General features: G+C 38.8%; 1 protein-coding gene and 1 long non-coding RNA gene across 2 annotated transcripts in view; both read right to left on the minus strand.

Annotated features, from left to right (window-relative positions):
- Nucleotides 1-23,177, minus strand: part of ADAM10 (ADAM metallopeptidase domain 10) — a 138,360-nt gene extending 115,183 nt beyond the window's left edge. The window contains exon 1 of the mRNA XM_012783034.3: nucleotides 22,892-23,177. Within this exon, the coding sequence (XP_012638488.1) occupies nucleotides 22,892-22,946 (55 nt within the window). The 5' untranslated portion in view covers nucleotides 22,947-23,177. The remainder of the gene's footprint in view (nucleotides 1-22,891) is intronic.
- LOC142871516 (uncharacterized) lies at nucleotides 6,583-13,565 on the minus strand. The gene is made up of 3 exons (XR_012919785.1): nucleotides 13,119-13,565; nucleotides 10,092-12,751; nucleotides 6,583-9,743 (listed from the first exon to the last, which is right to left on the minus strand). It is a non-coding gene; the product is annotated as an uncharacterized LOC142871516 (long non-coding RNA).
- Nucleotides 23,178-23,593: the final 416 nt, after the last annotated feature.

The raw sequence follows: 23,593 nt of genomic DNA on the forward strand, positions 1-23,593 counted from the left end.
TCTGGTACCAAGCATTTCAGATAAGGGATACTCAACCTGTATCCATTTTTTTCTGCATGCTTGCTTTAATCTAAGCATTTAACAGTACACTAATAAGGCTACATATCACAGGTGGTGTCATTTAAGCAAACAAAATACCTCAACTGACAGCTCAGGTAATGTACTGAGCAGAAAAGTTCCCAAATAATGTAGAACAGGGGTTGGCAAACTATAATCCAAAGGCCAGTTTCAGCCAGCCACCTGTTTTTGCAACATTGCCATGCTCATTCATTTACATATTTTCTACTGCTGATTTCATACAACAGCGAAGTTGAGTAAGCCGAACATTACAAAATATTATAGAGTAGGTATCAAGTTTTTGGGAAGACACTTAAGCACTTAGTTTCATTAGTGTTCACTAGTTATAACCCACCTTATTTTTTCCTCTACAATAGGAATATTAACCTAAGATCCATGGACCTCTGTGACAGTTTTAGGTGTCAATTTGATTGAATTAAGGAATACCTAGAGAGTGGGTGAAGCATTATTTCTGGATATGTTTCTAAGGGTGTTTACAGAGGAAATTGGTATGTGAGTAAGTAGACTAAGTAAGGAAGATCTGCTGGAGACCAGGATATAATAAAAACACAAATTCATTCATTCTCTCTCTCTCTCTCTCTCTTTCTCTCTCTCTCTCCCCCTCCCTCTCCCCCTCCCTCTCCCTCCCCTCTTTCTCTCTCCCCCTCTTTCCTCCCCTCCCTCCCTTTCTTCCCCCTTTTCCGCCTCACCTCCATGCCTGGAGCTGGGACATCCTTCTCCTACCTTTGGACATCACAACTCCAGGCTCATTCCAGCAGCCCCCACCTCACGGTTCTCAGGATGACTGGCCTGGTTCTCAGACCTTAAGATTTGGATCAAACCATGCTAAAAGCATGTCAGTATCTCCAGTTTGCAGACAGCCTATTGTGGGACATCTTACATTCTTCATTATCCCACAAGCCAATTCCCCTAATAAATCACCTCTCATATATCTATATACACATATACATATATATACACACACAAACACATATGTAGTTATGTACGTATATCCTATTATTTCTGTCTCTCTGAAGAACCCTAATACAGTCAATCCTCAGTGTCCATAGGTTCTGTATCTATGGATTGAACCAACTACAGATTCCAAATATTTGGGCGAGGGGGAAATTCCACAAAGTTCTAAAAGACAAAATTTGAATTTGCCTCACACTGAGTACTACGTTGAATCCACCCAAATGAAGTATGTGTAGGCACTGCATTAGGTATTATAAGTAATCTAGAAATGATGTAAAGCACACAACAGGATATTTGTAAATTATATGCAAGTACTAGGATCCAAACCCCACAGACACTGAAGAAGGACTGCACAGCCTCTACAGAGGATTCATGAACTCCTTGATTTTGAATACAAAATCCTAAAAATATTTATCTTTCTTTGAAAACTTACTATACTAACTAGGCCTACCGAACCATGATGAACAACAATGAGTGACGGCATCTTTACTTTGTTCGTGACTTTAATAAGAGTATCTTGGCTGGACGTGGTGATTCACATCTATAATCCTAGCACTCTGGGAAGCTGAGGCAGGGGGATAGCTTGAGCTCAGGAGTTCAAGACCAGCCAGAGCAAGAGTGAGACCACGTCTCTACTAAAAATACAAAAAAATTAGCCGGGCATGGTGGTACACACCTGTAGTCCCAGCTACTCAGGAGGCTGAAGCAGGAGGATTGCTTGAGCCCAGGAGTTTGAGGTTGCTGTGAGTTAGGCTGACGCCACGGCACTCACTCAAGCAACAGAGTAAGCCTCTGTCTCAAAGAAAGAAAAAAAAAAAAAAACAACGTTAATTTTCATTGTATAATATATTCAAAATATGATGCTAAGGCTGTTTCTTTCCATTCCTATTTTAGAAATCTAGTATTTTAAAATTCACATGAAAATCTGGCTAAAACACATTTAAAAATAATTTTTAAAAAAGCTTCACATTTCACATCTTTAAAGGGAAAAATTATCCTATTGCTGCTATAAGAAGGGGATAAAGAAGAAAATTAAAAATCCTAAATTATATATGCGTATTTTATTTTTAAAAGTATTCCAATTTTCTTAAATGTACCCTGATAGCTTACTATATAGAGAAAAATACCCTAACTAGATAAACTTCTAGTCAGTTTATCCTGATTAGATAAATGATAATGTTTATGAATTAGATATAAGATAACTAAAATTTGTCAAGCTCTTACTATCTGCCAGGCTCTGTACTGCTCTACATTTTTTTTCATTTAATCCACCCAACAGACCTATAAAGTAAAAACTATTAGCCCATTTTAAAGAGAATTGAGGTTTGAGAGATATAAAACAAACCCAAGGTCACACAGCAAATGAGAGGCAGTGCCAAGGCGGCAATTTTGGTTTCAGTGATTTCACAATAATCTACAATTCTATTACCCTTGGCATAAACAAGGTGTCTCATCATGTTTCTGATGAGACTGTAAAAAGCTACAAAGAAAAAAAAAATCAAATTATGGTAATTTTTGCACATGGTAAAGACCTTTCAAAAACTAAACTGACATCACCTCTAGGACACGGAAAAACATGTAATGAAATACTAAAGAAGAATGTACTTTTTATAGACCAAAAATATATATGTTTACCCTTGATTTCCACGGCTAGTGATTGAAATTGGCATAGTTTACTCCACAGGAGCCCTGGCTAATCTCCAATCCTTACACTATTTACCTCAGTCAGACACCACAAAATTGCCTGTTCCCACATGCAGAGACTGGACCTACTCAACTGAGGTTTGTTCCAATACTTTAGCAACCAATGAATAGCTCAAAAAGTAAAGACACAACACAGCTTTATCAACCAATCTCACCGAAAGATGTTAAATATTCACCCATATCTCTCTGAACAGAGCTTGGCCTCCGATCCCTTCATGTTTGAATCTGGTTTCTTCTTGTCACAGATCTTCCTGATTTCCTAGTTCCAAGCTACCTAAGGGTCTACTCCAATTCCTAATCACTAGTCCTAATCCTTGTTACTTGCTAGATTCTCGTAGTTCAAGTTCTATCAATCTATAAATATATATGCCTTGGTACTAGTATCATTGCTTCTATTAATGTAATATCAAGCTTAAACCAAGAGAAATCATGAATCAAAGAAACACCAGACTCAAATAGGAATACAAGATTTTGTGTTCCTTGGAAATTAACATGTAAATCCTACACAGGAAACTGACCTAAAATCTATAGATTCTTCCATAAATACTAAAGCATTCTCCAATGTGATCTTATTCAATGCCCACTTCCCATGCAATATTCTGTTACTTGAAGTACCATACTATTACTTGACAATAATACGGTTACTCTCTCAACTTTTATCTTCCTCAAGACTACCTACCGTGTTTCCCCGAAAATAAGACCTACCCATAAAATAAGCCCTAGCAGGATTTCTAAGCATTTGTGCAATATAAGCCCTACCCTGAAAATAAGACCTAGTGATGGGTGTGGCTACACAGTATATCTGCACAACCCATGCATTTCGTCTTGGAGCGATAAACAAGACTAGCAGCCCTTCCCACCTGCCCCATGAGAGCTCTATTGCTCAACAAGAGAGATTGGGGCCAATGGTTCTAAAGGAAATAGAGTCATGAGAAATTCTGGATGGAATTCAGGGTTTGGAGAGTTATGATGATGTTCCAGAGACGATGACTTAACTATATTTGAATAAATGTAGATTGTTGTACCGTATTTAAAAGAAATAACACAGCCCCTGAAAATAAGCCCTAGGGTGTCTTCTTGAGGAAAAATAAATATAAGACCCTGTCTTATTTTGGGGGAAACACGGTAAGTATCCCCAAAAGCCAGCAGTATACACCATAATTACCCCCAAAATATGTGAAAAACACCAACACTGCCCTGCCTTTCCAGTGCCACTTTTGTGTCATAAACTTAAACTTAAAACAACAGGAGGAAAACTGTCTAATATCTGAAAGAGGCACACTACTGCCAAAACTTCAGCAAGCAAACATGTCTGCTCAGTTCAGAATTCAAGTCTCCACTGATGCTTCTGATTAGAGTGCCTAGTTCAGAAGACTGCTTTATATGCCTATGTCCTAGTTGAAAATGAAAGGCTGAAAATTTCAATTAGGGAGATGGAATTCATAAAGGCTAAAAATGTGCCAAACATAGCAAAGTTCAAAAGATCCTAGACATGGTCAAGCTGAGTTCAAGAAGGGAGAAAAGAAAAAAAACAGGGTCCTAGATAGTCAAAAACCACGACAAATGACTGGCCTTCAGCCTCTTCTTTACACAGCAGCCAGAATAATGCTGTTGATATGTCACTCCTCTACTCAAAACCTTCCAAAGACTTCCCAAATCACAGTTTAGAAGACTGAACATGATCCTTATAAAGGGGCTGCATTCTCCCAACCCACTCCCATATCTCTCTTATCTTCTACCACTTTCCCTTATTCTACTATATTGTCCCTCTTCCTGGAACATCTTCCCCAAAGCAAAATTGACTGCCACACTTCATTCAAATATCTACTCAGTTTCTTCAAATGTTTTCCCTGATCACTCTACCTAAAAGCTCGAGTCCCAGTCATTCTCATTCTAATACCCTGGTTTATTTTTCTTCAGTTTCTGACATCTATCCCTCCACCACTAGAATACAAATGCTCCATGAGGACAAGAGCTTTGTTTTGTTCACTGATGTATCCTTAGAACCTAGAACAGAGTCAGATGTCAAATAGGTGCTCAATAAATATTAATATTGGGCCGGGCACGGTGACTCACGCCTGTAATCCTAGCACTCTGGGAGGCTGAGGCGGGTGGATTGCTCAAGGTCAGGAGTTCGAAACCAGCCTGAGCAAGAGCAAGACCCCGTCTCTACTATAAATAGAAAGAAATTAATTGGCCAACTAATATACATAGAAAAAAATAAGCCGGGCATGGTGGCACATGCCTGTAGTCCCAGCTACTCGGGAGGCTGGGACAGAAGGATTGCTTGAGCCCAGGAGTTTGAGGTTGCTGTGAGCTAGGCTGATGCCACGGCACTCACTCTAGCCTGGGCAACAAAGCAAGACTCTGTCTCAAAAAAATAAATATATACATATATTAATATAAATAATTAATGAATCCACTAAATGTTCTAGGGAAATTTCTATTCTCATTTGTATTTATAAAGAAAGCATGGGTCTCACTTGGACAAACTGAAAAAAAGAAGGAAAAAAAGAAAGCAGCCTATACCTTGCTGATAAGAAAGCCATAAACAAATCAACAGAAAACATGTGATCCTATCATATTCATTCCAAGTATCAGAATTTCCAGTAGGCTTAGCATTTGCAAAGTATAATTTAAAAAAAAAAATTATTACAGATCTATTCACCAGATTAAGGGGAAAAAGATTTTTCTGCTGATGCCATAAGAGCAGTTCAGATATTTGTGCAATTACCCATGCAGTTTTCATCACCATTTTTCACAACTTTCTGGACAGACTTATAACTCTCAAATTATTGTTGCATCTAAGTTTTTAGTGATCAACGCATTTTACTTTATGCTTCAACAGTTTAGTAAACATTATCTTTATTTATAAGTAGAACTAAATCTCATGGATTAGAAACCCAGCTTTGAATGATCTTTGACAAGTATATGCCTGCTTCTCCATCTGTAAAATGGGAGAGATAGCAATACCTGTGGCTAACAGCATGGTTATATGGATTAAATAAGTTAATATATAAAGTGCTTAGTATAGTGTATACAATATACTACGTAAGAATTCAATAAATTATGGCTCACTAATTAATAAATATATTGCTCATTTAACCCTCAAAACAACCCTTTAGGACAAGTATAATTAATCTTAAGATGAGGCAGAAAGATTAAGTGACCCACCCAAAGACTACAAAACTTTCTTCTAGCTCTAACACTCTATAATTCTAAATTTATCCCAAAATGAAAATTAATTTTTAAAACTTTATTCTTAATAACATAGTAATGTTTATAAGTTTTATTGGGTATAATCAGATAACCATGAAGATAGTCCACATTTCCCCTTTTAGGATAATTTTTACAGTGATCAACTGATAAATGCTTCAAAAATAACATTTTTTTAAAAACTAGAATATGTAGGGATTGAAAAACACAACTTAGTTTTTGTAAAGAAAATTCTAATGCATTCAATCTACCTAATTTTTTAATTCACAGGGCATATAAAAATATTCAATGGGCCGGGCTTGGTGGCTCACGCCTGTAATCCTAGCTCTTGGGAGGCCGAGGCGGGCGGATTGCTCAAGGTCAGGAGTTCAAAACCAGCCTGAGCAAGAGCAAGACCCCGTCTCTACTATAAATAGAAAGAAATTAATTGGCCAACTGATATATATATAAAATTAGCCGGGCATGGTGGCGCATGCCTGTAGTCCCAGCTACTCGGGAGGCTGAGGCAGAAGGATCGCTCGAGCCCAGGAGTTTGAGGTTGCTGTGAGCTAGGCTGACGCCACGGCACTCACTCTAGCCTGGACAACAAAGCGAGACTCTGTCTCAAAAAAAAAAAAAAAAAAAAAAAATATTCAATGAGCAAAATGAATACACTAACAAAAATGGAAGTTCTATTCCATTTTAAAGTCAATTAAAGTAAGAACAGGATCACAATGACTGCTACATTTAGAAGAGATGAGAAAGGGACAGGAGAAGCAGGGAGAACAGCAGGTCTGACAGTAATCAAAAAGATGGATGTTGGGTAGTAGCGGTGGAACTAGTAATAAGTAGTCAAAAATCTGCATCTACTTTGAAGGAGGAGCTGACAAGATTTGCTGCATAAGATTTCTTGCGTGTATGGTGTGAAAGCAAGAGACGAATCAAGAATGATTCAAAGTTTCTGGCCTGAGCAACTGAAAAATGAAGCTACCATTTACTGAGACAGGAAAGACTACAGGTGAAAAGGTTAGAGGCAAGGGAAATCAGAGGTTTGGTCTGGGACATCTTAAGCCCATTAGACATCTAACTGGAGATGTCAAGCAGGTAGCCTGGATACAAGAGTCTAGAATTCAATAGAGAGGTCTGAGCTAGAGATGCAAGTATGGGGTCATCGCAATATTAGGAGTTATTAAAGCAACTAATAGGTAAGTACAAGCACACAAACTATTTCCTCCAAAGGTCTGCTGACATTTAAATTAACATGTGATTTGTACCCCATAAAATAGACAATTTTCTTCCTCTAACTTAAATCCTTTATATACACCAGATAGATCTTTACAAAAGGAAACACAGTCTATAAGTCCTAAGTAAAAAACAAAACAACAATAACAAAAAGACACTGGTATTTTGGGTTCGGCCCTAAAAACAGATCTGGAGCTTTTATGATTATTTGATATACTATCCATGTAGGGTAAAATGAACAGGGAATGACTCATAGTACTCAAAGCCAATCCTAATTCCTTTATACCTTCTGATAAAGAATTGAATACAGCTGTCCCTCTTTATCTATGGGAGACTGGTTCAAGGACCTCCCACAAATACCAAAATCCATGGATGCTCAAGTCTCTGATATAAAATAGCATAGTATTTGCATACAACCTATGCATATCCTCCTGTATACTTAAAATTATCTCTAGATTACTTATAATATCTGATAAAATGTAAATAGTTTTTACAGTGTATTGCTTAGAGAATGACAAGAAAAAAGTCTGTCCATGTTCCGTATAGACAGAATTTAATTTTTTGAAGATTTTAGATCCATGGTTGGCTGAATCCATGGATACAAAACCTACAGATACAGAAGACTGTATTCACAAAAGGTGTTCTCATGTAAATACCTTAACAATAAAATAGATGTTACCTGACAATGATGAAAATAAAATACATTTAACCTAGAGTACAATATGATGTTATAATAGTAATCTGACATCAATGGAAAATGACAACTTCCACTAAGGAAAGTTTCTAGATAATTGAATATCTTGCTAAATATATTTCCATTTGACCATTATTTATTTTCCCCCTACTTTAACATCTTCTTCTTAAGCCAGGCTCATTCTTATTAATATCTTTATCAAAAGAAACCACAAGGATTAGATAAACTCAAGGCTATGTTACTGTTCCATTGTTTCTACATAAAATAGCTCTACCCTGCAACTTATTCTGTCAATGTCATCTCTTTTCTCTTCTGTTACTTTATTTTGCCTACACAGAACATCATACCAATAATGTGGCATTTTCTTTTCTTTTTTTTTTAGAGACAGGATCTTGCTCTGTCATCCAGGCTAGAGTTGCATGATCACAGTTCACTGAAGCCTAGAACTCCTGGGCTCAAACAATCCTCATCCTCCTGCCTCAGCCTCCCAAAGTGTTAGGATTACAGGCATGAGCCACTACACCTGGCCATTTTACTTTCCTGTTTCAGTTGTAGTTGCCAGAAATCTGGCCTTCACAAAGCATATACTACATTCACATGGTGCCTAATATTTACAAGCCCTAAGGAAAATTTGAACATCTCCACACTCAAGAAAAAAATCTTAGTTACGTAGGACAACTTTTTACTCTTATAATACGTATGCATACTGAAGTATTTAGGAGTACAACTTACTTCCAAATGATTCAGAGAAAAAGAAAAATATATTTTAAAAAGAGAGAAATGCTTGGTGCAGTGGCTTACACCTGTGTAACCCTAACACTTTGGGAGGCCAAGGTGAGAGGATTGTTGAGTCCAGCAGTTTGAGACCAGCCTAAGCAACACAGCAAGCCCCTGTCTCTACACAAAATTTAAAAATTAGTTGGGTATGGTGCAGTAGTCCCAGCTACTTGGGAGGGTGAGGATCACTTGAGAAGCTGGAGGTTGCCATGAGCTATGATGACGCCACAGCATTCTAGCCTGGGCAATAGAGTAAGGCCCTATCTCAAAAAGAAAAAAGAGAGAGAGACAGAGAGAGAGAAAGATAAATCAAACGTGGCAAAGATAACCATTAATAAATTTAGGTGAATGGCATATACATGTTAATTGTACTATGTATACGTTCAACCTTTAAGAAAAGTATAAAAATGTTTAAAATAAAAAGTTGAGGAAAAACAGTATCAAGCAACTGCATAAATATAAAATTGGCAGAAAAATAACTAGATTGTATCTATGAAATGGAAAAAACAAATTAAAAAAAAAAACCTAGTAAAAAAAAAACTAAATACCGAAAAATTACCCACATGTAATAGTAGTAGAAAAATGACCAACAGGTTCTAAGCAGTAGAAAAAACATAACTTGGTCTCCTTGCCATGGGAGAGCTTAGGATGCCTCTCTCTTTTCACAGTTTAAGAACAGTATTTTCATTTCCTGTAACTTTTCTGAAAGTCACCACGATACCAGTATTCATTACAGGTAATCTGCCTTTAAAAAAATTTTTTTTCCTGATTGCAAAAGTGTATTGTAGAAACTCATAACCTGTAACTCACCACCCAGAAATTTGGTGTCTGGCCTCAAACTTTAAAAAATTCACGCATGTGTTAAGTTTATCCATGACAAAACTAAAATGGTTTTGTGCATAATGTTCTTTCTGTAAGGTGCTTTATTCCCCTTAATTATAAACAACTTTTCACATGGGGGGGGTGAACCTGTAAAGAACTTGACTAAAAGGGCAAATGGCTCAAATACTATAAGTACAAAGACCCTAAATTATGCTTTGATGGTCAAATGAGACAATCCACAGGCAAAGGCAAGATCTAAGAACAATAAATAATTCTTCTATGCAATACTTTTTTTTTTTTTTTTTTGAGACAGAGTCTCGCTTTCCTGCCCAGGCTAGAGTGTGTGCCCTGGCGTCAGCCTAGTTCACAGCAACCTCCAACTCCTGGGCTCAAGCAATCCTGCTGCCTCAGCCTCCCGAGTAGCTGGGACTACAGGCATGTGCCACCACGCCCGGCTAATTTTTATATATATATATGTTAGTTGGCCAATTAATTTCTTTCTATTTATAGTAGAGACGGGGTCTTGCTCTTGCTCAGGCTGGTTTCGAACTCCTGACCTCGAGCAATCCGCCCGCCTCGGCCTCCCAAAGTGCTAGGATTACAGGCTTGAGCCACCGCGCCCGGCCTATGCAATACTTTTTAAAGCATGAGGTATGCTTCTTAAAGACAGTACAGTGTTTAAGAGCAGGGATTCTGTAGTCTCACAGTAACTTAAAAAGAAAAAAAAAAAAAAGGGAGATTCTGGTGCCAGACTGACTGTATTCAAATCCTGGCTTTTCCCAGTTGAGAAATATTTGACTTTTATTTTTAGGTGGGATATAGTTTTTTTATTTCAAAATATTATTTAAGGGGGTTTATTACACAAATATCTTGTATAATGCTTAAGTCAGGGCTTTTGGTGTGCCAAATATTTGACTTTTCTGACTGTGGATAAGTAACCTTCCCTGATCCTGTTCCCTCATTTGTAAAATGAGAATAATAGAACCTATCTTATAGAGATATTGCAAAGATTAAGTTAATACATAATACACAAAATGATCTAAGAACAATGCCAGGCACATAATAAGTACTCCAATAAATGCTAGCCATTATGATTACTTTCCATATTCCACCAGTAGGTAGCATCTTACTTTCCAGGAACCCTTCTAAGCAAAAGCTTCCTTCCCAATACTTGAATCCAAAACTTACAACTTTCTGTTCCAATCTAAATTAAAAATAATAGGGCAAAAAACACAAAATGAAATTTTCATTAACACCAGGGGGAAAAACAAGAAGAGCATATTTTAATATGGTGGGTCAACATCACCATCTTTGTGTGAGACAGCGATATCATAAAACAAAACTTTTTTTCTAACTATATCATAAAAAGTTGATTCTACAATCTCAATAGGAGAAGAAATCCACAAAAATGTTTTGATATCACAGATCTTCCTATTTACAGAAAAACTCAATTACAATAAATGAGAGGATATGGACAAATAAGCTAAGGCTGGCGCATTTCCATTCCTAAAGAAAAAAATTACTTGTAATCAAGTTGTTTTCAACAGACTTTTCACTTGTATAATTTCAAAATTGGTACCAAGAGCATTTTTCCCAACATAAAAGTATATTTCCTTCCTACTTGAGTCATAAACTGCATCTTAGGCATCCTACTGTGCTGACCAATGCTGCTTATATTTGATATATATTCACTCTAATCTTGAAGCACTAAACACCACAAACAAAACTGTACTCCTGTATGGCAAAGATATGCTTCCATGAACTATAATGTACTAGAATTTCAGCAATATACTTATATGCCTTTAATAAATTCTTGGAAAAGCTACTTCCACAGTGTGACTGCATATCTAAGGCAGTATCCATTTCTTCACTAGAAACTAGTCAAATCATCTTCTAGAAGCAAACATCTATATCTAACAGTTACAAGTGAAAGTTCAAGATAGGAGGGTATATCTACAATTAAAAGCATATTTCAATACACCCACTTTTCGAAATAGGCTAGTCTCTAAGAAGTAAAAATAGTAACACTAACTGGCTCAGAAATTAAAGTAGCTCTTTTATAGCTTATACGCAAAGGGCAGAAAACATGAAGGATTAAAATCTACTGAATGTATTAAAACTACCATTAACTTATACAATTTAAAAACCCCAAAATATAACTTTATTTAACATAGATTTCTATCCTGATTTGAAGTCTTTTATATAATTTCTAATAAGTACAGACACAAATCCAGTGCAGAAATATGGCTTTCAACCTACCTACATTACTCACACACACAAAGGCTCCAGCAACCACCCCACTGTTGCCATACATTTACCTCATACCCTGCATTTCACCTCAAATCCACTCTCATTACCTCACCCTTTTTTCATATCATACCCAAAACATCTGCTTCTGACTCGTGGTTGAGAACCACTGCCCTAGAGCTTGCTCTAAACCCAAAGAAAAAGGGGGCTCCTCCCTACTAAATGGTCTACTGTTCCTAAAAATCCGGGAATCCCTAGGAAATTCCTGCTACTGAATGGGTAAAATTGACTTTTCCAGGTTACCAGGATAATTATAACATTAAATCCTGATTGCTGAATCAATTAATAAGTGAATGACAACCTATCTCCAAAGCTAGTAACGAAACTGTCCTCTCCATTATGCTGGATTAGAATACCTAACCCTTATCATTATATACTTGAGGGTTCTGATAATATACTGTACTAATGGGGGAGTGTCACTTTCTAATTGTACAACAGGAATATTCCAATCTTAACAAAAATCATTATGATATTCAGTTTTATATAATGAGGCTATTTCCATAATATAGCTAATAGCCAGTACTACAAACGCTGCTTCACTAGAATACAATTTCTGCTGAATGAAAATGGTTGTAACATGTATCCAGAAGTCCAGTCCATTCACCAAGCAATGTATTTAACAATTCTGTGGTCTTAATAATATATATTATAATTCCTGGCCAAGCCCAGTGACTCACACCTATAATCCCTACACTTCGAAAGTCCGAGGCAGGAAGACTGCTTGTCAGGAGAGTTCAAGACCAGCCTGGGCAACATAGTGAGATCCCATCTCCACACACACAAAAAAAAGATTAGCTAGGCATGGTGGCACGTGCCTATAGTCCTAGATACTCCAGAAGCTGAGGCAGGAGAATCACTTGAGCCCAGGATCTTGAGGTTGCAGTGAGCTGTGATCATGCCACTGCACTCCAGCCTGGGCAATAGAACAAGATCCTTTGTCTAAAAAAAATAAAATAATAATAATACATACTATAAAACCTAACATGAGGCCGGGCGCTGTGGCTCACGCCTGTAATCCTAGCTCTTGGGAGGCCGAGGCGGGCGGATTGCTCAAGGTCAGGAGTTCAAAACCAGCCTGAGCAAGAGCGAGACCCCGTCTCTACTAGAAATAGAAAGAAATTAATTGGCCAACTGATATATATATATAAAAAATTAGCCGGGCATGGTGGCGCATGCCTGTAGTCCCAGCTACTCGGGAGGCTGAGGCAGGAGGATCGCTTGAGCCCAGGAGTTTGAGGTTGCTGTGAGCTAGGCTGACGCCACGGCACTCACTCTAGCCTGGACAACAAAGTGAGACTCTGTCTCAAAAAAAAAAATAAATAAATAAAAAAATAAAAAAAAAAACCTAACATGAACTAAGTACTGTGCTAGGTCCTAAAACAGACAGACTAAAGTCAATTCCCTCCAAAAATTCCCACTCTAGTAAAGATACTGATTAGTAAACTCACTATAAAGAAGTTTAAAATAAAAGACAGCAATATTTATAATATAGAAAAAATACAGTACAACTAGGAATGACAAGATTTCATTTTTCACTACTTATAAATATCTCAGTATCTGCTTTGCATGTACATTGTAACTACACATTAATTTTTAAAAGGACACAAAACTGAGTAAATACTATGATATAAATTCATAATAATAGTCATTTTAAAAGACTAAATGATTAATATTAAAAAGTGATAAAATTGTGTTGGTGGAGGAATTATGGATTTTCTTCAATTCTATTTTCTAATGTTTGGTAATGATGTTCCAATATTTTAATTACTAAAAATAGATTTTATCCATCTGTATTTTTTTTTTTTTTTTTTGAGACAGAGTCTCGCTTTGTTGCCCAGGCTTAGAGTGAGTGCCGTGGCGTCAGCCTAGCTCACAGCAACCTCAAACTCCTGGGCTCAAGGGATCCTCCTGCCTCAGCCTCCCAAGTAGCTGGGACTACAGGCATGTGCCACCATGCCCGGCTAATTTTTTGTATATATTAGTTGGCCAATTAATTTCTTTCTATTTATAGTAGAGACGGGGTCTCACTCTTGCTCAGGCTGGTTTCGAACTCCTGACCTCGAGCAATCCGCCCGCCTCGGCCTCCCAGAGAGCTAGGATTACAGGCGTGAGCCACCGCGCCCGGCCTATCCATCTGTATTTTTAACTAATGGATTCCAAATTAAAGTAGGCCTAGAAACACATAATTTTGATAATATTTGTATAGCACTTTAAAGTCTCTGTAGCACTTTTGCAAACTATCCCATTTAATTCCTAGGAAAAAGGGTAATAAATTAATATCCCATCAATTCATACATATAGGATTCTCTCTGTACTCTTTTGAAAGCTAAATCCAAAGTTCAAAGTTCAAATATGTGTGTGTGTATGTTTCATTGATGATGGTGCTGCCATCATCAATGCAAGCAAGAATAAATGGAAGGAAAATTCTGCTCCACAAATCATATATGCACATTTGCCTAAAATGCAAATATCACATTATTTTCCCCTATTTGTATTTGAATTAGGAAGTTCACAATTCACATATAATCCTGAACTGAGGAGCCAAATTACAACTTAAAAAAAAAAACTTGTTAGTATATCTTTAAACCTAATATCTCCCTCCAAATTCACTAAACTTCTATAACCCAACTATCTAGTCCATTGCTTTGCAAATAACTAGCCACAGATCACTGAAGGTCTGTGCAAAGTTTTAACCAGTCCTCAAGTATTAGCATGCAAGTACAATAAAATATCAGACTCTGACACCCATCCCAATCTGTAACCTTCTATCTAGGTTCAAAATCTTGGACATTTTTCAAATTCAAAGACTGAGGTCTTCAAAGTTTCATGAAACCATACTCTCTCCAATGGAATAGCCCCTAAGATCTCAATTCAACAGAGTGAGCCCTCAATAAATTTTGTTAGCTTGCTTCTCTTAGACGAAGTAGCATTAAGAAAGAAAAAAATTAAAATAAATTTTGTTAGCTTCATCTTAAACATTTGCCAAGTTGTACCAGTTTTTCTTCCTTGTCATTTCTTGTTCTATCCTTATTTTATAACCACTATTCTAATCCAAGATTCAATCACCCAATTCATCAAGCAGCTAATTTATTCCTTATTGTATCATATCCCAATTTTTCAACATGGACTCCAACCAACACTACATAATATTCTATCGCATAGTTATCATGGCCTATAATGTTCAGTAAGGAGTCCTGGTTATCATGGTCCAGTTAGGATTTCTCCTTATCTTCTGCCATGGACTACAGATTCCAAACCAAATATTCCTAAAAACATCTTACTAGACTATATGCCGTTCTCCTCTACCTCAAAAAGCCTTCCCCAGTTTATTGATTTCCCTCCAGCTTAACAAATCTCAGTTCGGCTGCAATTACAATACACACTTGGAACTACATTTTATATCTTGGCATTTCATCTACTCTGACAAACTCAGTATTTTCTACTTTTCTTCTTACTCAACACTGTGGCTTCAAGACTTCTTCCAGTCATAGATAAAATAAACCATAGTGACTGAACAGCAATTTTCTCACTGTACACATCTAATACTGTTTAGCTGAAATTCTACAGTTGGATTGTACATATCGTAACCAACTTATGATAATTCAACTTATGATCTTTGGACTTTACAATGAGTTTATCATGATATAACCCATCATAAGCGGACTATCCCTAGTAGTAATAAGTCAAAGCCTTCACACCACTGGATGGCAACATTACTGCCCTTGCAGGAATCCAACTGGTAGGATTTACTACAGTTTTTCCACTTATCCTTAATATTGTTTCCTTTTTCCTAGTATAAAAATTGACAGCTTGGGTGAGGCACTATGGCTCACTCCTGTAATCTTAGCACTCTGCAAGGCCAAGGCAGGAGAGTTGCTTCAGGCCAGGAGTTTGAGACCAGCCTGAGGAAGAACAAGACCCCATCTCCACAAAAAACAGAAAAATTAGCCAGGTATGGTGGCACATGCCTGTAGTCCCAGGTACTTGAGAGGCTGAGGCAAGGAGGATCACTTGAGTCCAGGAGTCTGAGGTTGCAGAGAGTTACAATGACACTACTGCACTCTACCCAGGTCAACAGAGCAAGACTCTGCCTCATTTAAAAAAAAAAAAAAAAAATGTGATGGCTGGACTAGTTAGAATTACCACTGCTAGATTTTTATTCAGAATGAGATTTTTTTAGAGTTGCTTGGAAGAATCATTAACAATCATTAAATAAATCAATTCCTCCTTTAAAAAAATTAAAAAAAAAAAAAATGGGGCTCTTTACCCCAGCTTGTCACATACAGTTGCCAAAGTGAAAAGAAAACCAAATGCAAATCAATTCCTATAATTTAGAGTACCTGTGATTTTGGGCTTGGAGCTCAGATATGAATACACTACATGTTTCTCTGTTCACAGTCTTTCCTATTTATGATTTATCTCCCCCAATTACTGGTCACATAGGCCTCTCATTGAAACTTTGTAATAGCAGTGATGGCCAATGCCTGCCCTTGCTCTGCTCAAGCCTCTTCACATACACAAACTACACTTTTGGTACTCCAAATAGACTATATTTTAAGCTAGGCCCTCTCAAAAATATACTCCCAACTTTAGCAAAATTTTTCCAACCATTATAAAACTTTATACAAATCAGGCCAGGCGTGGTGGTTCACGCCTGTAATTCTAGCACTCTGGGAGGCCAAGACAGGAGGATCCCTAAAGTTCAGAAGTTCAAAACCAGCCTGAGTTAGACCAGCAGTTATTTGTTAAAAGAAAAAAAAAGAAAAAAAAAAAACCAGCCTGAGCAAGAGCGAGACCCTATCTCTACTATAAATAGAAAGAAATTAATTGGACAACTAAAAAAAATAGAGAGAGAGAAAAAATTAGCCGGGCATGGTGGTGCATGCCTGTAGTTCCAACTACTAGAGAGGCTGAGGCAGAAGGGTTGCTTGAGCCCAGGAGTTTGAGGTTGCTGTGAGCTAAGCTGACACCACGGCACTCTAGCCTGGGCAACAGAGTGAGATGAGACTCTGTCTCAAAACAACAACAACAACAAAAAAAAAACTTTATACAAATCAAAATATCACCAAAACTGTAATACTGTTACTGTAACATAGCTACTTACTGCAAACTAAAAACAAACAGTATCAAGAGTCTGCCATCTACTTTTCCCCAACTTTCCTTTAAATAGAATACCTTTTCTTAATTTACAATTTCCATTCCTGTAGAGAATATTACAACTGGATATTTTAGAGTATGTTTAAAATTGATAATCTACCATACTAGTATGATACTAGAATACTCATGATTCAGATCTAGGATATGCTTTATCTACAACCAAATGAGTATGCATTTTATTTGCTGTGTCTTTCTGGTTATTCATCAGTTTCCTCTCTCCATTGTACTCTGCCTCACTTTACCAAACAAAACATATTAATACATCATCTCAATTGTTCAGAGAGTAAGAACCAGGCAACCTCAACATTAAACTCTACAAAGCCAAAATATGTATGTTAAAAGGAGGGGGCAGAAAAGAAAGAAAAAACTACCTAAAGCCCATGTACTTTATTCCAAAGAAGACTCAGAACTTATTTACTACATTTTACAGTCAAGTGTGTCGTGTATGATCACTTAGTTTCTGCACAGAAAATAAATTAGAAATAACTAATTAGAAGGTAACATCCTTGAAGTTTGCAAGAAAACAAAAAAACCTAACCAAAAAGTTGGAAATATTATTAAAACTAGATTCAAGAATAAAAATAACAATCACCTTAGAATAAATTTTAAATGATAAAATCCCATACCATTTCACTTGTTTTGGAAAAAATTAAAAACAGAAACTATTATGTAATAAGGCCTACAACAATAACAGTTGCTCTCTATACTAAACCCCAATAACTTAAGACTAAATTTAGTCCATTTTAAGGATACAGTAAATGTGTAATACATTTTAGAAAAACTTCCGTCAAAAACAGCCAAAATTTTAAGTTTGTTCCCAAAGATTTTTTTTTTTTTTTTTTTTTTTTTTGAGACAGAGTCTCACTTTGTTGCCCAGGCTAGAGTGAGTGCCGTGGCGTCAGCCTAGCTCACAGCAACCTCAAACTCCTGGGGTCGAGTGATCCTTCTGCCTCAGCCTCCCGGGTAGCTGGGACTACAGGCATGCGCCACCATGCCCGGCTAATTTTTTATATATATATCAGTTGGCCAATTAATTTCTTTGTATTTATAGTAGAGACGGGGTCTCACTCTTGCTCAGGCTGGTTTTGAACTCCTGACCTTGAGCAATCCGCCCGCCTCGGCCTCCCAAGAGCTAGGATTACAGGCGTGAGCCACAGCGCCCGGCCTGTTCCCAAAGATTTGTTGTATGGGAATCTTCTCATATCTAAATCATTGATCTCCCAACAATGTTAGAAAAATGTATCTTATTTTTGGATTTATTGTTCAATTTCATTTTCTTTTTTCTTTTTTTTTTTTTTTTTTTTTGAGACAGAGTCTCACTCTGTTGCCCAGGCTAGAGTGAGTGCCATGGCATCAGTCTAGCTCACAGCAACCTCAAACTCCTGGGCTCAAGCAATCCTACTGCCTCAGCCTCCCAAGTAGCTGGGACTTCAGGCATGTGCCACTATGCCTGGCTAATTTTTTCTATATATATTAGTTGGCCAATTAATTTCTTTCTATTTACAGTAGAGACGGGGTCTCGCTCTTGCTCAGGCTGGTTTCAAACTCCTGACCTCAAGCAATCCACCCACCTCGACCTCCCAGAGTGCTAGGATTACAGGCGTGAGCCACTGCGCCCGGCCTCAATTTCATTTTCTTAATTTCAAAAGTAGAGTTTATGTTTGTACCCCATTCTTAAAAGAGGAAAAGTCTAAGTTGATTTTTATTTATATCACCCTTAAGTAATTTTTTCAGTGATTCTCATCCCAGTAGAAAAGGAAATGGCTTCTTATTTGTTCATTGATATGAAAAGATGTGGAGAGATTATAACCATTCTTCTATTTGAAAGATCTTCAAATTGTTGTTATTTAGAAAACAAAACAAAACAAAAAAAGGCCAGCCGTGGTGGCTCACACCTATAATCCTAGCACTCTGGGAGGTCGAGGCGGGCAGATTGCTCGAGGTTGGGAGTTCGAAACCAGCCTGAGCAAGACCCTGTCTCTACTAAAAATAGAAAGAAATTAATTGACCAACTAAAAATATATATACAAAAAAAGATCCAGGCATGGTGGTGGATGCCTGTAGTCCCTGCCACTTTGGAGGCTGAGGCAGGAGGATTTCTTGAGCCCAGGAGTTTGAGGTTGCTGTGAGTTTGAGTTGCTGTGAGGATGACGCCATGGCACTCACTCTAGCCAGGGCAACAAAGTGAGATTCTGTCTCAAAAAAAAAAAAGATTTTGAAAAACATCTAATAACTTCATACTGGATGAAAAGCATATGCCATTGTTTTTAACAAATTTTTAAAACTAGAAAAAAACAAAGCATTACAAAAAATATATTAGAAGTTGAATAAGCAGACACAGTAAAAATAAACATTTCCTAAAAGTTGAAGCCATCTACACAAGATGAAGCTGAGGTAGACATGTGAACATACCCACAGGACCCAGGCAGGTAATAAAACTGAGTGAAGCAGGCCAGGTGTATTAGCAGCAGGAATGATGGGGACTGCAGTGACTGGTAAGCACATGCCCAGTTTTAAAAGGGCAGCTACTGCCCTAATGCTCAGCTCCAGACAACAAGAATGCAGCTCACTAGTGCCTGGATTTCCAAGTCTTCCCCCAAAAAAGTCCAGAAATCCATGAATTTCACTGAGAAATTTCCCTATTTCTCAATGTTGATCATGAGCTGAAATTTAAAGACACTGCAAATAAAACATAAAACATAAATAAAACATGTCTCTAAGGCAGTTTAGTCCAGAGGCCACCTTTGAGCTAATGTATAAAAACTGCTTTCAAAAACATATGAGGGGGCAATGGATAAAAACCTCAGGTCAAACTGGCTTGGGTTTGAATGTTTAATTTACCACTCAACAGTGGATTTTGCTAGAAAAATGATCTCTTCAAGCCTCAGTTTCTTCAACTGTAAAATAACACTCCTTTCTCATAAATGCTGAACAGTGAAACTCCTATCACAATATCAGATATACAAACGGCATCATACAAATGTCCATTATGAAAATGTTATGGTCTTTATAAAAACTTTAAAGAAATCAGACAATATACACCCTTAAAGATCTTAAACAAGTTACTAAAAGCACATTAGAATACAAAGAAGTGCCTGCCATGCCCATTCCCCTTAACCCCTGCTGATAGAGGTCCTGTACATACACACAGAAGATACTGCTAATGTGGGAGAGGGACTCTCAAACTCAAGTTAAAAAGATGAAGAGTCAGAGCTCCTTAAAGATAAACAGTGTGTCCCCTTCATTAATTTCATAAACTCTTATTTGCTGGTGGAAGTCAGAGAATTAGTTTAAGCTTAAGCTTTAACACTTTTAATGCTTTTGGTCAAACTTCCAGAAAACTTTTTTCTAAAGAGTGTACGGCACAAAACAAAGCACTTACACCAAATTTTTAAATACAAAAACATCTCATGCTCCAAAGTTCATTTTATGTATGATTTCATCAAACCAAAACATTAAGAGATTATTTACTGCTCCAGCTGAAATACCTTTTGGCTTCTAAAACACAGCAATTAATTTAAAAAAAGAAAGAAAAGACATTAACTCTCCAACATATCTGTATAAAATACATACATAAGATACATAAAATGTGTTGGGCTATATCTTACAAGAAAAGTTCCAATAAATTTCTGATGTACTTTACAAATAATATAGAAAAGCCTGTTTATGTACGTATTTGAGTACATGTTGATAAACTTTGTGAACTCTTCAAATGTTATGGTATAGACCTATTAAATACAAATACGAGGGATGGAACTGTGCTAGAAATGGACAGCATTAGGAAAGTTTACATTTTATGATTCTAAATACTTTAATTCTCCCTTCTGACTTCCCACCCCAATCATTTGTAGAGCAAGAAAAGATCCACACACAACAATGATCGACAAGTTAGGAAGGGGGAAGCAACTAAATGGGTTTATTAAGTACCTAAAAAAGATTGATACCCTAAAATTAAATCTGTATTTCCACTATTTCTAATATACACATATTCATTTCTCTCATATGTTAAAATAAATATTCAATATGACTGTACTGTGTACACTACAAAACATCATATCTTACAAACCTGACCATAAATAGCTCAAATGAAAACAGCATATATTACAATAAAATTACAAATATCTCCGTGTACCTAAAAACTGCAATATTGATGCTAATTTTAAAATGAAATATTTCTTTGTGCTTTTTTGAAAAAGTTCTGCTTAACAGAAACATAAAATTAGCCTTTTAACTAACGTTTAATGCAACAAAAGACTCAAGTTCGGAACTCAGAAAACTTCAGTGTAAGAGTCTTAACCTGCGAAGATTATGTTGTTCGATTACTTTTTCTTCAAGCATCAGCCTACACTAGTTTCTTAGTGTTTTCATTTTTTTAGAAAGGACATTTTATATACTATTACTTAGTAGTTTAAAGTGCCTCATGGTTGTCTTACTTTTTATTACCTCACAGGGAACAGTGTCTTTAACTTCTGAATATAATCACAAAAAGTGAAAACAGCCAGAAAAGCCATTTGTTGGAAGCCACATTTAAAACACGAATGCAAATGGTAGGTAAAAATGCCCTTACAGAGGGTCTCCAGCACATGATCCTTTTTAAAAGTCAACGTCTACTACCAGCTCTTAAACTAATATGTTTATCTAACAAATGAACACAACAAACTACAACAGAAGTCTGCCTACACAGTACCATCCTCGAACTAAGTACAATACAGAAATATGCTTGGCCCTGCAGTCATAAGTCAAAGTGACAAAGGACAGAAACAATAAACTATGTAAAACATTCAAATATTTGCTAAATTATCAAACTAGGCTACAGACTCATCATAAGCATTCTTGAAAATTTTTCAATTCGATGCTTTTAAGCATACTTTGAGGTTTTTAAGTACACTTTGAGGCAGGTCAAAAAGCTTACCTAAATTAAAGCACTTTACACAAGAACAAAATGATGTAGCTGGTCCTGAGATACACTGGAAATAAAAATCATCGTCTTCAAAACACGAGTCAAGAAATTATATGCTTTCAGCAAATTTAACTTTAATATGGACGGAGGAGGGGGCACTGTTTTGACAATCCACTAAGTACACAGTACGTCTACTCCACCTGAGAGTTTAAGAAAACTCCTCAAGTTGGGTCACCCTGGGACCAAACTTTTCCTCCGCGAAGTCCAACCCTGCCTACGGATCAAAGAACATCCAGAAACGGCTGGCTCACCCTTTCCAACCAAACCCTTTCCCACGGGCCACAGAATGTTTTCAATGAACACAAACACACCATCCCGCGATCGCTCTCCAAACACAGGGCACATGGAGAGCCGAAGCCACTCATCCCAGCCAGACAAGCGGGAGACGACGGTGACCACTCCGCCGGCGGCCCCTCCGCAGAACTGGGTCGGTCAAGATCGCCGAGCCCGGTAAAGAACAATGCACACGAGCCCAGCCGCAAACATCACAACTTCCCACGGATCTGCGCGGCGGAGCGGACTCCGGAATCCGCGACGGGGCACGGGCTGGGGGCTGGGGAAGGAATGGTGAGGAGGGTGAGCGCCGAACGAGGACAGCGAGACAGCCAGCCCCGCCGAGGCTGCCTGCGCCGGCGCGCGCCGAGCGGACCGGAGGGATGCGGCCACCGGCCTGGGCTCCACGCCTCTCGCCTAGCGACCCGGATCTACCGACTTCTCTTCTCAGGGAGCCGAATCCTGCCTCCCGTGCCGCCAGGGCGGTGGGGGGCGAGGAAGGCCTCGCCGGGGGCTCGCAGCCTCCTCGGCCCGCCACGTACGGGAACGCGGCCGGTGCGCTGGGGACAATAGGGAGCCGGGAGCGGGAAGCGCGGCGCGCCCGAGTGGCGCCGCTGGCCGGCCGGGCTGACTGACGCGCCGCCGGCGCGGCGCGACTGGGTTCCGCTCGGCCCGGCCGCCGCTCAGCCGTGGTCGCTGCGCCCCCGGCGCTCGCGGTCGTGCCTCACCTCCCAGCCCCGCCGCCCAGGAGAGGAGCAGAATTAACACTCTCAGCAACACCATCTTCCGCTGCCGCCGCCTCCTCACGGGTTAACAGCAGCACATCGATCCGGAGGGAGAAGCTAAAGGGGCTTGGTCCAGAGCCTCCTCGGGAAGCCAGGACCTCCCCCGGCAGAAGAAACGACGAAGCACCTCCCTCTCGCTCCACTTCAGGGGCCGGCAACGCTCCTAGCGCCTCCAAAACAGGGACCTCCCGCCCCCTCGTTCGCTTCCTTCCTCCCTTCCCCGCGTTCCTTCTCTAGCTCCTTCCCTCTTCTCTACTCCCCTCCCCCGAACCCCGGGCCTCCGCCTCCTTCCTCACCACGTGAGGTGCGGACGCCCAACCAGCTCGCGGAGCCGCGCCCCTACCTCACGCCCCTCCTCGTCCCCCAGGCGCTTCAGGGGCGCGCGCATGCGCACGGAGGCCGATTCCCCGGCTGCTAGGCCCGCCGCCGCTTCCTGTCCGCCGGCGGAGAGCTGGGATTGGGCTTGGGAGGCGGGGTCTCCTGCGGTCCCGCCCCCGGACGGGAGCGCGCCTACGCGGTGAGAGTGCCCCGCTACGTCTCAGCGCGGTTGAGGACTGTCCCACTTCTCAACTTCACAAGTAACGGAGGTTTGTGTCTCTTCTTTCTCTGCTTCGCGTGATGCACCACAGCTACCAAGTAAACAAA

This window comes from Microcebus murinus, chromosome 6 (assembly GCF_040939455.1).
Source record: "Microcebus murinus isolate Inina chromosome 6, M.murinus_Inina_mat1.0, whole genome shotgun sequence".
Taxonomy (NCBI): Eukaryota; Metazoa; Chordata; class Mammalia; order Primates; family Cheirogaleidae; genus Microcebus; species Microcebus murinus.